The sequence below is a fragment of the Capra hircus genome, chromosome 2 (genome assembly GCF_001704415.2).
Source record: "Capra hircus breed San Clemente chromosome 2, ASM170441v1, whole genome shotgun sequence".
In the NCBI taxonomy this organism is placed as follows: domain Eukaryota; kingdom Metazoa; phylum Chordata; class Mammalia; order Artiodactyla; family Bovidae; genus Capra; species Capra hircus.
The window spans coordinates 74817496-74832547 of NC_030809.1; the positions used below are offsets into that span (position 1 = coordinate 74817496).

The 15052-nt window shown below is 38.9% G+C and overlaps 1 protein-coding gene across 1 annotated transcript in view; it reads right to left on the reverse strand.

The window, feature by feature from the left end:
- The window catches only part of DARS (aspartyl-tRNA synthetase), a 65141-nt gene that overhangs the window by 36655 nt on the left and 13434 nt on the right, over nucleotides 1–15052 (reverse strand). The window contains exon 4 of the mRNA XM_005676187.3: nucleotides 11152–11254. Within this exon, the coding sequence (XP_005676244.2) occupies nucleotides 11152–11254 (103 nt within the window). The remainder of the gene's footprint in view (nucleotides 1–11151; nucleotides 11255–15052) is intronic.

A 15052-nucleotide genomic window follows, 5' to 3' on the forward strand; every position in this document is an offset into this window, starting at 1 on the left:
ATGTTGCTGCTAATATGTTTTCAGTCATAACAGAAGGCTAATAATATATTGGGGCTTCCCTGGTAGCTCAAAAGGTAAAGAATCTGCCTGCAATGTGGGAGACCCAAGTTCAATCCCTGGGTTGGGAAGATCCTCTGGAGAAGGGCATGGCAACCTACTCCAGTATTCTTGCCTGGAGAAGCCCACGGACAGAGGAGGCTGGCAGGCCACAGTCCGTGGAATCGGAAAGAGTCAGACAAGACTAAGTGCCTAACATACAGAATAATATATTCAGCAATGGAACCCACAGAATTTTCCAAATTTTTATTTTCTTATTATAGTTATACTCGGAAACAAGGGATAAAAAGGAATGAAAAAAAGGAATGAAATCCTGAAGAGTTCAGCGAAATAATGAAAATAGAAGCAACCTATAAACCTCTACTTTCATTATAAAGTAGAATATAGTCTCCTAGGCCCAGCTGAGGAGTAAAAATCAATTGTTCAGCCATAAACACACAATACACTCTTTAAGCCTGGTGTTAGATTACGGCAACAGTAGTACATGGGACACGGAGTTAGTGAAGAACATGCAGGGCAAAAGAAACAAAGAGAACAGTGGATAAGGATGCAGTGAAAGTAGTTCTAGGAATGGAACTGGGGTTGTGTGAAGTCAAAAGGGGACAGAAAAAACTGGAAGAAAGTGGGGAGATTTTCCTCCTCCAGAGTATCTTCCTGACCCAGGGACTGAACCCGTGTCTCCTGTGTCTCCCTGCATTGGCGGGTGAATCCTTTACCACTGAGACACCTGGGAAACCCACACAGAGAACAGATACTGGAGTTCAAAATGAAATTCTAACAAGCAAAATCAAGCCTGTGGCCACAGCAGTGAGTTATTAAAGTGAAGCAATGGTGAAGATGGTGGAGGAAAAGTAAGAAATTTCAAGGCCAACTTTTTCCATATGGTAGTCACTTGAAAACATTTAAAATGAGACAATGACTTGGAATAGGAGGAACAGAATTCTGTCAAGCCAGAAAAAGAAAATGGTTTCAGTAAAACATTTCAGTCTCTGGCTTTCATGAACTCAAAAGGCTGGAACTTCTCTCCGATTACCTCAACATCATCAAAGCAAGTTTAGGAGACACTGTCCAAATCCCTCTCCCCTTGTTCACTGCTAACTGAGCTCTATCCAGCTCAGTTTTCACCTCTACCTGGTCAGGTGTTCTAAGGGAAGGTGAGCCCATCCCAGCTCTGAAGAGTGAATTGTGTTTTAGTCCCAGCCCACCCTAGGAATTGATTCCAGACTGATGGTGTCTTTTCCATATAGTTTCTCAAACTAGAAACTTTGAAGCCATTTTCCACTTCTTTCTTTTTCTTACCTCCACACATAAGCAGGAGCAAACAGATCAGATTCTTACATTTGGACCCACTCACTGTGCAAGCATCATTATCTCTTTTAAGGGTATAGTTTTGCTTTAACACTTGTTTTGAAAACTTGAATTAACTCTAACCAATTGATGTATTGGGATTTCCGTGGTGGCTCGGTGGTAAAGAATCCTCCTGCAATGCAAGAGACACAGGATTTGAGGGTTCCATTCCTGGGTTGGGAAGATCCTGGAGGAGGAGGAAATAGCAGCCCACTCCGTATTCTTGCCTAGAGAATATCATGGACAGAAGGGCCTGGCAGGCTATAGTCCCTAGGACTGCAAAGAGTCGGATGCATCTGAGCACACACGCAATGCACAACTGATGTATTAAATATCAATCTGAGAATAATGAGAACTTGTGTTTGCCAATACCAGATTTCATCAGTGAGAAATACTAGGTCAATGCAGAAACTGTACTCAGGTGAACTTAGCCAAACAGGAATACATAAAACATACACACCTCAATCATCTACCTGTGTTATAAGCCACACTCATTCACATCAGCCAGTCTAACTTTCCTTCTGGTTTCAGACAGCCTTTCTTGTACCATTACATAACAATTTACAAGCTGCAACTCTTCTGATATCCACTTCCACTCAGAAACAGTGAGTCTTTTTAAAGATAAAATGAAATATTTATGTAACTCTCAACATTCGATATGTATAAAACTATTTTATGGTTTAAAAAAAATTAGGTTCTTTTTATAAAACTTTATCACTGACATTTTTGACCGCTGTGCTGTATACCTATTTTCTGCACAAATCTTGAGGTTTTTATTGCATAATTTTGCATAGCACGGTGATTTTTAGGAAAGTATTTATTACAACAACAGAACTGACTATTAGCACCACTCTACAAAAAGTTAACCCAAAAGGACACCCATACCACAATGTCCAAGATCTCTTCCCTTGCTGACAACAGAGTAATTCTATCAGTACAAGTATGTTACAAAGGGCCTAATATGTTAAGGAACAGGGTTAGTTACCCAGCTAAATTCTTTCATTTCCTTCCCAAGTCCAGAATCTTGGTAAAGGATAAATTCTTATTTTAGATTCTGAGTGTGGTTTAATTTCCACATCAGTTCCATATATCACATACGTGCTTTGTTGAGTGACTGTGTTTTATTTCTTACAAGAGTGAAAAGAACATGTAAAATGCCCTGTGTGGCAGTGCTGCTGCTAAGTGAAGTGAAAGTCACTCAGTTGTGTCCGACTCTTTGCGACTCCATGGACTGTAGCCTGCCAGGCTCCTCTGTCTGTGGGATTCTCCAGGCAAGAATACTGGAGTAGGTAGCTGTTTTCCTTCTCCAGGGGAATCTTCCCAACCCAGGGATCGAACCCAGGTCTCCTGCATTGCAGGTGGATTCTTTACCATCTGAGCCACCAGGGAAGCCCCATGATGATAAGGAAAAGCCAGAAGATTAAGCAAAAACAGATGTAAATTTGCCTAGTGAGCTTTAGGCCTCATATTTATACTTATAGCTATCAAATATTTTTATATTGAAATTATTCAAAAAAATAACTGTCTTTGCAAACACGAAACTCTCGACCCCTTCTTCCCTACTGTTTTTATTGCATGCTTTTAAGGTACTGGGTGATTTCTGCTTTATGAATGGCAACTACTGCTTTATGCTAGAGGAGATAAGCTCATTACTGATATTACTGATGGCTAGAAAAACATTTAATTCCTCCTTTGGAACTGTCTCTAGCATGAATTTATGACTCAACACAAAAGTCTTTTCTATTACTTTAGTATCAGCTATACTCTTTAAAACCAAAATTATTATTTTTCATCAGTTTTGGTTCTCAATAACTTGAGGACAATAAACAAAAGTCACTATCACCCTCAAGAAATAAAACAGCTATCTACTTTTGAGGATGTATACCAGAATAGACTGCACACTCCAGAAATGTATTTTTGAGGCAAAAAAGCAATAGGGCTTCCTTTTCCCAGTCACCAACACATTTCAAAGACATTAAAGTTGTATTCTAAGTGAGCTACATATATTGTGGAGGGCACTGAACGGTATCTTTATACAATCTTAGAGAGGCAGGATGACATAGGAGAAGCATGAGCCCAGAGTCAGAGACCTTAGTATTTTAAGTAACGAGGCTCTTATCTGTAAAATGAATAGACAAGAGGGAAAAAAAAAAGACAAAAGGGTATCTATACCTCACAGTGCTGTTATGAGGCTCAAGAGGAAAAATCCAAGTACTGTACTTTGCTGCTTCATACTGAATATACAGTAATAGTCAGCTGTTATTGCTGCTACTGTTACAAGCAAATCTGTTATTTCCCCTGTACATGAGATAGGGAACCTTTACTGGGGTGCATCCCATAAACATAAAAATTCATGGTAGCCACTGGAAAGCTTGGCAAGATAGAGCAAGAGCAATCACCATACTAAATTTTAATTGTAGATTAAGTTTCTTAAATATTAAAAATATTATTTCACATGCAATAAAAGTCCAGGTATATGTGTGTGGGGGAGGGAGCTTTTTTCCATGGCCTTGCTTTAAAAAAAAATCTATGGCATGCCCATTTAGGGATGCCCTACTCCTCCCCCCCAAAATCTAAGGCACCCGTTATAGAGGTCACCGAACAGTATCCCATCATTATCCATATAATCTTCTTAATATACACAAGATAATGATGGAATGTTAGCAAAATAAGCTTTGTATGAATAGTGATTTTTACCCTTTATTTTGTTTTTCCAGTAGTCATGTATGGATGTGAGAGTTGGACTGTGAAGAAAGCTGAGTGCCGAAGAATTGATGCTTTTGAACTGTGGTGTTGGGAGAAGACTCTTGAGAGTCCCTCAGACTGCAAGGAGATTCAACCAGTCCATCCTAAAGGAGACCAGTCCTGGGTGTTCATTGGAAGGGCTGATGCTGAAGCTGAAACTCCAGTATTCTGGCCACCTCATATGAAGAGTTGATTCATTGGAAAAGACTCTGATGCTGGGAGGGATTGGGGGCAGGAGGAGAAGGGGACGACAGAGGATGAGGTGGCTGGATGGCATCACTAACTCGATGCACATGAGTTTGAGTGAACTCCGGGAGTTGGTGATGGACAGGGAGGCCTGGCATGCTGCGATTCATGGGGTCGCAAAGAGTCAGACACAACTGAGTAATTGAACTGAACTGAACTGAAAAACTACAGATTTAAGCCCTTCAAAAGCCCTTAAGCTTTATTATACTAGATTGTCACAATAAAGGTCTAAAATGCAAGATATCCTACACTATATTGATACATGCTGTTACTTGTTAATAGTAGGGATAAAGTTGAGAGCTGAAAGCTAGGTGATGACCTAAATTATAATTTTAGGCAGGCATTATTTCATATTTTTCAAAACAATTTCTACATTACTCCTATTTACCCCCTTTACCCCTCCCCCTCAACATCAACTGTGCATATATTTTTAAAAATAATAAACTACCTTAATAAAAATCTGCACTCCAATTCTAAGGCAGGCACAAGCTTGGTTTATGTGTCAAGTAACTTCCTTCAATTACAGTGAATTAGCACTACATCCAACCTCAGACTTTAGTATTTCTCAGGCAAGCTGAAATAAAGATGTTTAAAGAAGGGTTTTAGTTGTGAAGAATAAGACTAACATACAAGTAAACAATTTATGAAGTCATGCGCCTAATTAGTAAGGAGCCAAGTCTCTGGGCTCTTTATTGCACCCCATTTTCCCTGGCACTTCAGTTTGGTTTCTACATCATCTTAGTAGTTCTATGATAACTTATTTTGTGACCTCAATTTTCTTCACCAAAATCCCGGGAATTTTAAATTCACAGTAAGCTTGGTAAGAATTAAGCGCTACTCAATGTGGCATAGATCAGTGGTCTCTCTTTACAATATCAGGGACCTTCAGTGAACACTTAATTTTATCATTTTACTTAAATACATACAAATATAAAATTAGTAGAAGTAAATGCCTTATTGTCATAGCCCTTACTTTTAAATCAAAGTGAATTTTTACAGTCTGTTTTTTTTTGGCTGTGCTGCACGGCCTGTGGGATTATCTTAGTTTTCAGACCAGAGATTGAACCTGGTCCCTCGTCAATGAAAGCGAGTGTTCTATCTTTGGACTGTTACAGAACTCCCCCTCAAGGTGAATTTTTAAAGAAAATAAAAGCAAATATTAAAAACCATAAAATTCAAATTAATAATATCACTTTAAAGTTTGTTAAAAGTAAATTTCTGACATTTGTTTTACTGTATAAAGCTGTAGACTCATGTACACTTCTGGATTTAATCTTCTGTATTTTTAATACTAGTAATAAAGAATGCTTGTTCACAATTACATAAAACATTAACTTTGAGGTTGGTTCAGGATAATCAGGCCTCATAATTAACTAAAGTACTGCAAAGAGCAATCTAAGAATGACAATTTATTAGTAGATGACTTTATAAAACCATAGTGTTCCAGTCAGAGTTAATAATGTAGTATGTTAACTGATATCTGAATCAAACAGGTATCTAATCTGATAAATAAGAGAACTGTAAACAGAAACATTTTCCCTAGTATGGAAACTATTGTACTATTAGTTATCTGCTGCCTCTATACAGATGAAAATAGGATTCAATAAGTCTGCTTGAGCAGCACAGACTTAAGAAGTAAGTATTTAAGAAGTAAGTAACTGCCAAGTACCACCAAATAACTTGCTTAGCAGGTCACTTTTCAAACTACAATGAAATCTTCATTTGTACAGAACACGGATATTGCTGGCTTCAGCTGGCATGAACACAATTTACACAGCAGTTCTCTTCTGTAAGTTAGCCTATAAAATGATATGGCATAGTATTTTTTTATGTATCTTTAAGATTTTTATTTTAAAATTAAAAAATGAGGTCACTGTAGATATGGAGAGACTACCCCATCTGAAGCATATATATTGAGAAGTGGTGGGAAATAACAGGAGGAACTGGGAGGCAGAATTAATATTGGACATAGTTGGAAATAGGAAGCCATTGAAAATTTTAGATGAAAATAGCACTTAGAAACTTCTGGCATGTGTGGACTTTTTAAGAAAAGGATGTTGAAGGATGAAGAAAAAAAATCAACCCGTCTTTTACAAAAAAAGTTCTGAAAGTTCTTTAGAATTTACATTACAACTTTACCTGATCTATTATTATTCATGAATAGAGCAGATAATTTTCAAAGCAAAATTTTTCTGTTCTTGATTTTCTTCTTTTAAAACTGGTACTTTGAAAATAAGATTGTACTGCTGGCTTTCTGTTAGAAAGGACGTGTGCTTTAGACTTGTTACCAAGAAAGAGCATGATTTCTGAACTACCTTAGAAGCATAGCAAATTCACATAAAAAAGATAAGCTGACTGACATATCAAGAAATCATGTTCCTAAGAAAATTAATTATCTTATCAACCAGCCACAAAAATTAAAAGCTTATCATCTTTCACCACAGAGAGTCATGAGAATTTTCCTTTTTCATAAGGTAGCAACTGCTATTAACACATTTATTCTTACTCAGGCAAGATACCTTAACATGTAAGTAGTGCCAAAAGTTAAATAATTGCAACTTAAGTAGCACATGTTAAACCTATTGTATAAAATTGGCTTCATTCACTTGTATATAACCAGTTAAAGGCTTTATAATTTGCAACAGCTCTATTATGAAACCATCTTTTCCCACACATTACTAATTATATAAAATGCAGTTTTTAAAATGGATTGAAAATAGTTACATGGAACTCAAGTCTTCCCTAGTGGTCCAATGGCTAACTCCATGTTCCCAATGCAGGGGGCTTGGGTCTGATTCCTGGTCAAGGAACTAGATCCCACATGTTGCAACTAAAGATCCTGCACACTGTAACTAAGATCTGGTACAGCCAAATAAATAAATTAATTAATTCAAAAAAAGGAAAAGAAATCAAAGTCACATCATGATAGTGAAATAGTGAAAGTTGCTCAGTCATGTCTGACTCTTTGTGACCCCACGGACTATAGCCCACCAGGCTCCTCTGTCCTTGGAATTCTCCAAGCAAGAGTACTGGAGTGGGTAGCCATTCCCTTGTCCAGGGGATCTTCCTGACTGAGGGACTGAACCCAGGTCTCCTGCAATGCAGGTAGATTCTTTACTGACTGAGCTGCCAGGGAAGTCCTGGTTAATAGTCAACCTGAATTAAGAGTAACATCAGATCTTGAGAATTCCTTGGTGATTCAGTGGTTGGGACTCAGCGCTTTCACTGCCATAGGCCTGATGGGCCCTGGTTCAATCCCTGGTCAGAGAACCAGTACCCCTGGGCTGCAAGCAGCCAAAACAAAAACAAAAGAAAAAGGTTAAAATCAGGTCTATCGATAAGATTGTGACTGAATTTAATCCACTTTAGGATTATGAAATCCAGGTTAAATTATCTGAATTCTTCCCTTATTCCAAAAAGAAAAAAAAGGCCACCCATACACTATACCATTTAGACAAAAGCCTTTCTTTAACATTCATTATAAAGGCATTGCTTCCCCGGTGGCTCAGTGGTAAAGAATCTGCTTGCCAGTGCAGGAAGATTCAATCTCTGGGTCGGGAAGATCCCTTGGAAAAGGAAATGGCAACCCCCTCCAGTATCCTTGCCTGGGAAAACCCACGAAGAGAGGAGCCCAGTGGGCTACAGTTCATGGGGTCACAAGAGTTGGGCATGATTTAGCAACTAAATGAAAATAAGGACATCAGTGAACTAAGTTCTGTGTGCAAGTATGTTTTCCAGCTGGTAAGCTTTGGTTGACATCTGATATGGTCAACTGCTGTCAGTTAATCAAGTTCCAGGAGTTTCCAAGAAGACCCAAAATAAGAAAGAACTATTTGTAGACTACTCTAATGTGTCTGCCTCTAAAGCCATCAAATGAAGTTACTGTTCTCTTGATATTAGAATGACTCTTAAGTGATTAACAGCAAATGGGATTTCCAAAAGACTATCAGACTGCTAATCTTTTAATGTCACCCTGCTTATTTAACTTATATGCAGAGTACATCATGAGAAACACTGGACTGGAAGAAACACAAGCTGGAATCAATATTGCCGGGAGAAATATCAATAACCTCAGATATGCAGATGACACCACCCTTATGGCAGAAAGTGAAGAGGAGCTAAAAAGCCTCTTGATGAAAGTGAAAGAGGAGAGCGAAAAAGTTGGCTTAAAGCTCAACATTCAGAAAACAAAGATCATGGCATCCGGTCCCATCACTTCATGGCAAATAGATGGGCAAACAGTGGAAACAGTGTCAGACTTTATTTTTTTGGGCTCCAAAGTCACTGCAGATGGTGACTGCAGCCAGGAAATTAAAAGACGCTTACTCCTTGGAAGAAAAGTTATGACCAACCTAGATAGTATATTCAAAAGCAGAGACATTACTTTGCTGACTAAGGTCCGTCTAGTCAAGGCTATGGTTTTTCCTGTGGTCATGTATAGATGTGAGAGTTGGACTGTGAAGAAGGCTGAGTGCCGAAGAATTGATGCGTTTGAACTGCGGTATTGGAGAAGACTCTTGAGAGTCCCTTGGACTGTAAGGAGATCCAACCAGTCCATTCTGAAGGAGATCAACCCTGGAATTTCTTTGGAAGGAATGATGCTAAAGCTGAAACTCCAGTACTTTGGCCACCTCATGTGAAGAGTTGACTCATTGGAAGACTCTGATGCTGGGAGGGATTGGGGGCAGGAGGAGAAGGGGACGACTGACGATGGGATGGCTGGATGGCATCATGGACTCGATGGACGTTAGTCTGAGTGAACTCCAGGAGATGGTGATGGACAGGGAGGCCTGGCGTGCTGCGATTCATGGGGTTGCAGAGTCGGACACGACTGAGCGACTGAACTGAACTGAACTGAATTTTTTAAGAATGTAATACTGAGGTTATAACGCAGTTTAAATAAAAAATATATTTGATATAAAACTGTCAGCTCTATGTATGGCTGAGCCCCTCTGCTGTTCACCTGAAACATTGTTAATTGGTTATACCCCAGGACAAAACAAAAAAAAACAAAAACCCCAAAACCCAAACTGTCAGCTTCATATATTAGTTTTCAGAACCAATTTAATATATAAAAGACAGAAGCTGTTAGGGGAAACACTGACTGAGACCACCCACCCTGACCAGGCACCACTGTAACCATTTGCGTGAGTTATTTTATGACAGGAGGTCTTAGTAAGGAACAAGCCACCACCAATCAGAAGAATTCGGGAAAAGTCAAAAGGAGACACCACAAATCCTACCAACCTGCCCGAATCCTCGTTGCTGGAATCCCTCTTGGCTGAGCAATGCACCCTGAGTCCGGAAACTAATTCCAGCACCATGAAACCTGAGACTGAAAGCACATGGCAGAGCACGCCTCGGGGCTTCCCTTGCCTTCCCGCTCCCCACCCAGGTACCCCTTACCAATGAAGTCTCTTGCTTTGTCAGCATGTGTGTCTCCTTGGACAATTCATTTCCAAGTGTTACATAAGTGCCCATTCTCAGGCCCTAAAAGGGGTCCCCCTTCCTGTAACAAAGTCCTAAAGGTTGTTTGCTGACTTGAAGCTGACTTTTCCCCAGTATTTTCCAGTATATTAAATGTAATTAAGCATATACATCTGTGGTTTTCAGGAGGTCTTACAGAAGCCTCACTGTAGATAGTTTATTTCTAGGAACCAAGTTTACTTATGTTCTACTTCATAGAATACAGATTGACCTGAAAAGGCTAGGGGACAAAGGCACCCCCACAAGCATATACCCTTAAAGACTGGGATGGAAAGAGCAAAATGAATCCACAAAGGATACAGGTTGAAAACATGAAAGTGATAGTCTCTCAGTGGCAGGGCTATGAGATAGGGAGGGGTGGGGCTGAGCTCATCAGAGATAAATGGATGTAATTAATGGGCTGGAGTCTTTTAACCAGAGGGCAGGTATTATTATGATACAATCAAACTAAATTTGATAAATAAATCTATAAACCAAAACCAGTTGCTAAGCAGTAACTATATGTAGACCACTGTGCTGAGGGAGTCAGGGAGGGTCAAACATAAATTAAAATATTAAATTAGATCAGTTTTTAGTTTCTTTCTAGTTCTAAAATTGACAATTCTATCTGTGTTAACTCATCTTTAAAGTGTATACATATAAAGAGCAGAGATATCCTAATCCTATATCCTGCCCTTTACAAATTGAACAAAACAATAAGCTTCTGCAGGAACCCTGGGCCAGGAAGTAATACTTCTGTGGGGGGAAAAAAAGCAAGCTTTATTTAAAAAACAAAAACCCTTTTGGTGTCCAAGTTAAGAGCTGTGACATGTTAAAACAATTGTTTTACTTCCTTCAGGATGGAATCATTTGCAAAATTCCACTCTCTTATTTTAAACAATTCTGTTATTCAGTTAGAAAACTTGTTGCTTAATATGCAAATCTTAAACTAGGAACGGGAGGGAGGAAATGAAGCTCAACAAACACTACAAAATAAAGTTGCTTTGCAGTGTTGAGGCTGCCAGGCTTTTTGTTACTCTACTTGAAAGTAAATGTGACTTGTCTGTACAGAGTGCTGCTTCAGCAGTTCCAAATGAATTTCAAGCTTGTGCTCCATATTTTCTCTTTTGTAAGTTTAATGTATTCAACAACACTGAACTGACAATTTAAATAACTACATTTTTAAACAAACGAAGCATTGATGTTAATGTATGAAAATGGTCCAAAGCCCTGGGAGTCTTGGTTCCCACCATTGTTTATTCTGACAACAGGATATAATTGCTTACTTACTTGGCAGCAAATTTAACCATCTGCTTGCTTGCATGGTCTCCTACCGCCACAAGAGCCTGGACATTAAACTGCTGCTGTCGTAGGACTAAGAAACACTGCTTTCCTGAAAAAGACAAAAAGTATACAAGTGTATTAAGGACATGCTAGTTTTACAACATGCTAGTTCAGGTTTTGCAAAGAAGAAAAATGACAGCCAAAATACTCATACTCAATTCACAGGCTTCAAAGAAACCCAAGTTCCTCCTGTGCTTTTAAAATGTTATTGAGGATGTAGGCAAATCATCAATTTCAAAAACCATTATTTATCAAGAGAATTATTTTGTCATTGTATGTACTTACTAAACAAATTTCAAATAACTTCAGATCATTTTCACCATTTATTCAAAAGTTAGTATATTCTATAGGCAAAGGTACTGTCCTAACCATCACAGGAGGCTCAAATGATGCAACCATGAAAGCACTAATACTGAGCTTAGTCACAGGAACATAAATGTTCTTTGCAGGCGGTTCCTTTCATTTCCTTCCAAAGTACATTTTAAAGAGCATTTAGAATAACAGACTAGCTTATCTCATGTTCTATTTTACTCATTTTTTATGATCTTCCTAATCTTTCATCCTATATAATTGTTACACCTTTTTTTAAACCCCCAATAATTCACTTTGTCTATAAAAGATCATTCTCTTTATGCCCTAAAACGAGTATTATTTCTGCATAATTCTGAGCCTCATGATTCTTCTTTCATAAGGAACTGTCATTCCATATTATCAACCTTTTGAAAGATACTCATAATAGATCCAGTCACTATCCTTGTGGCAACTCGTTTTTTCTAAAAAGATTCTTTTTACAAGTCTCTGACCACATTTTGGGACACTACTTCCTCATAAAATAAGTTAAATCTTTTCCAGACCACTTTTCTTATCAGATTGTCTTTCAAAACATCAAAAGATTTTGGGGGCTTTTTAAAATGAGAATTATCTTTTACACCGAGAATTAGCTTTGCCCCTCCCTCCCTCCCCTAAAAAAGCAAAAGATGCAAGCAGACTTGTAGTTAATACTTTCAACATACAGTTTTGAAATGCAAACCTGACAGCAATCATGATGTTAAAAAATAGGCTGCAGAGTGCCAACACAGACACAATCTATGGACTTCCAAATCATGTATGATTGACATAGTTTTACCCTACATAGATACCATTTCCCCTTTCCTTTGGAGTATGATCCAGTTGCTAAGTAAAATGTCTCTCTTTTTAACAATTATCTAATTAGTTTTGGCTGCACTGGGTCTTTGTCACTGCAGGTTTTCTTTGTCAAGTTGTGGTGAGAGGAGGCTACTCTGTTGCAGTGTGCAGGCTTCTCACTGTGGTGGCTTCTCTTGTTGCAGAGCATGGATTCTAGGTGTGTGGGCTCCAGAGTGCAGCTTCAGTAGTTGTGGCACACAGACTTAGTTGCTTGGCTGCATGTGGGATCTTCCTGGGCTAGGAACTGAACCTGTGTTCCCTGCATTGAACAGGTGGATTCTTAGCCACTGGACTTCAAGGGAAGCTCTAAGCAAAATCTTAGAAAATTACGTGAGCTGTACAAATTCAAAGGGATTTTTAAGACGCTGAATTGATAAAGATTTTTACTCTAGAGAAATCTGCAGATGAAGCAAATGACATTATCCCAAGAACTACTGAAATTATAGCCAGATGTTAGCCCACTCAGAACAGAATGTTAACAGGAAATAGAAGGTAATGTGCATGCCTTAGTAAGCATTTTAGCTGCTCTAATAGTGCAGACAGCGGCAGCACTGACCTGGCTGCACTACAAAGCAATCTTGGGATGAACTGCAATGCCAGACAAAAACCCTGGGAGAGAACAGAGAGCTCCATAGTACTTACAAAGCGTGACCATGTCTTCAGGTTAGCACTAGGGGGTGATATGTAGTGTGAGGGTTTGGTAAAGAGTAAAAGCTTTTAAATCGAAAGATATGGGATCATAGCCCGTTACTTCCTATAAGAGGCCTACTAGAATATTAATTATGTCTCAGTTATTCATCTGCAAAATGAAGAAAATAACAGCATATTACTCATGGGGTTTTCTTGAATTTTCATCTATACTCTTGAGGATTTTATAATAAGTTTATAATTGTGACGAACACCCAATTAATGTTAACTGTAAACTAGTATTACTAGCTTTTAACTGTTATTATTGTTACTAATAGCACTACTGCCACTGCCTACTTATTTGAGGACTATGAAAACCAGCTTCCCAGGTGGCACCAGTGGTAAAGAACCTGTGTGCCAAAGCAGGAGATGCAAAAGACGCAGGTGTGATCCCTGGGTCGGAAAGATCCCATGAAGCAGGAAATGGCAACCCACTCCAGTATTCTTGCCTGGAAACTTCCATGGACAGAGGAGCCTGGCAGGCTCTAGTCCATGGATCGCAGAGTCGGGCATGACAGCATGCGTGCACTGCATGACCATTTCTATTTCACAGCTGGATCACCATGTCCAAAAACTATGGTGGGTGCCGGACGTATTTGTTAGACACTCATGACAGACTGTTATGTGAACAAAGTGATAAAGCCAATCATAATTTTAAAAGATATTAAAACTGACTGCATAAAAAAACCCACCAAAATATGAAATTGTATAGGAAGAAAAACACCAAAAAATGTGGCTACTAATGGTGAAATCATGGAGAATTATTCTGTTCTTCATATTTTATGAACTTTCTACAATAAGCATGTACTGTTTTTTTTTTTAATCAGAAAAAATAAGTTTTAAGAGACCAATAAAGTCAAAGATGAAGGTACAGAAGAAAGGTAAGGGTTAAAAGAAAATTGTGGCCATGTTCCAGATTCAACATGGGAGATAATCAGAACTATGTACTTAGGAGTACATAGAAGCAAACATACTTCTAAGAGCTAACATGCCTGCTGCTGCTAAGTCACTTCAGTCGTGTCCGACTCTGTGCGACCCCAGAGAAGGAAGCTCACGAGGCTCCCCCATCCCTGGGATTCTCCAGGCAAGAATACTGGAGTGGGTTGCCATTTCCTTCCCCAATGCATGAAAGTGAAAAGTGAAAGTGAAGTCGCTCAATCATGTCCAACTCCTAGTGACCCCATGGACTGCAGCCCACCAGGCTCCTCCATCCATGGGATTTTCCAGGCAAGAATACTGGAGTGGGGTGCCACTGCCTTCTCCAACATGCCTGCTAGAAAACAGAAATCACGAAATCAATGATTATGAGTGAAGCAAAGAATGTTCACTGTTCTCTTTTAATGTTTAATGTATTTACTCTATGTAATTTTAAAATTTAAATCTTTTTTTTTAAAAAAGCCAATAGATGAAAGGAAAGGGGAAGTGAGACCAATGTATGCTGACTCGCTTCAGTCGTGTCTGACTCTTTGAGACTCCATGAACTGTAGCCCACCAGGCTCCTTTGTCCATGGGATTCTCCAGGTAAGAATACTGGAGTGGGTTGCCATGCCCTTCTCCAGGGGATCTTCCCAACCCAGGGATCGAACCCTTGCCTCTTAGGTCTCCTGCATCGGCAGGTGGGCTCTTTACAACTAGCGCCACCCGGGACGTCCAAGACCAATACCATCAGCATACTATAAACCCACAGTAGTAAAAATGTACAGAAACAGGCAGATCAATGCAGCATAAAAAAGAACTGAGAAGATGTCCTATTAGAGCAAAGAGATTTTAATTCTAGTGGAATTCAGGAGGTAACTAAAAAACTGAGTAATAAAAAAATGGAACTGAATATTAAACTATACAATAAAAAAGGGGAGGACTTTCTAAGTTTGAAAATTATAGAATGCCTATGCATAAAAAAAAAAAAAAAACCACTCTGGGAAAAATATCTACTGAATGACATATAACCTATATGAGTTAATATCTTTAATACATA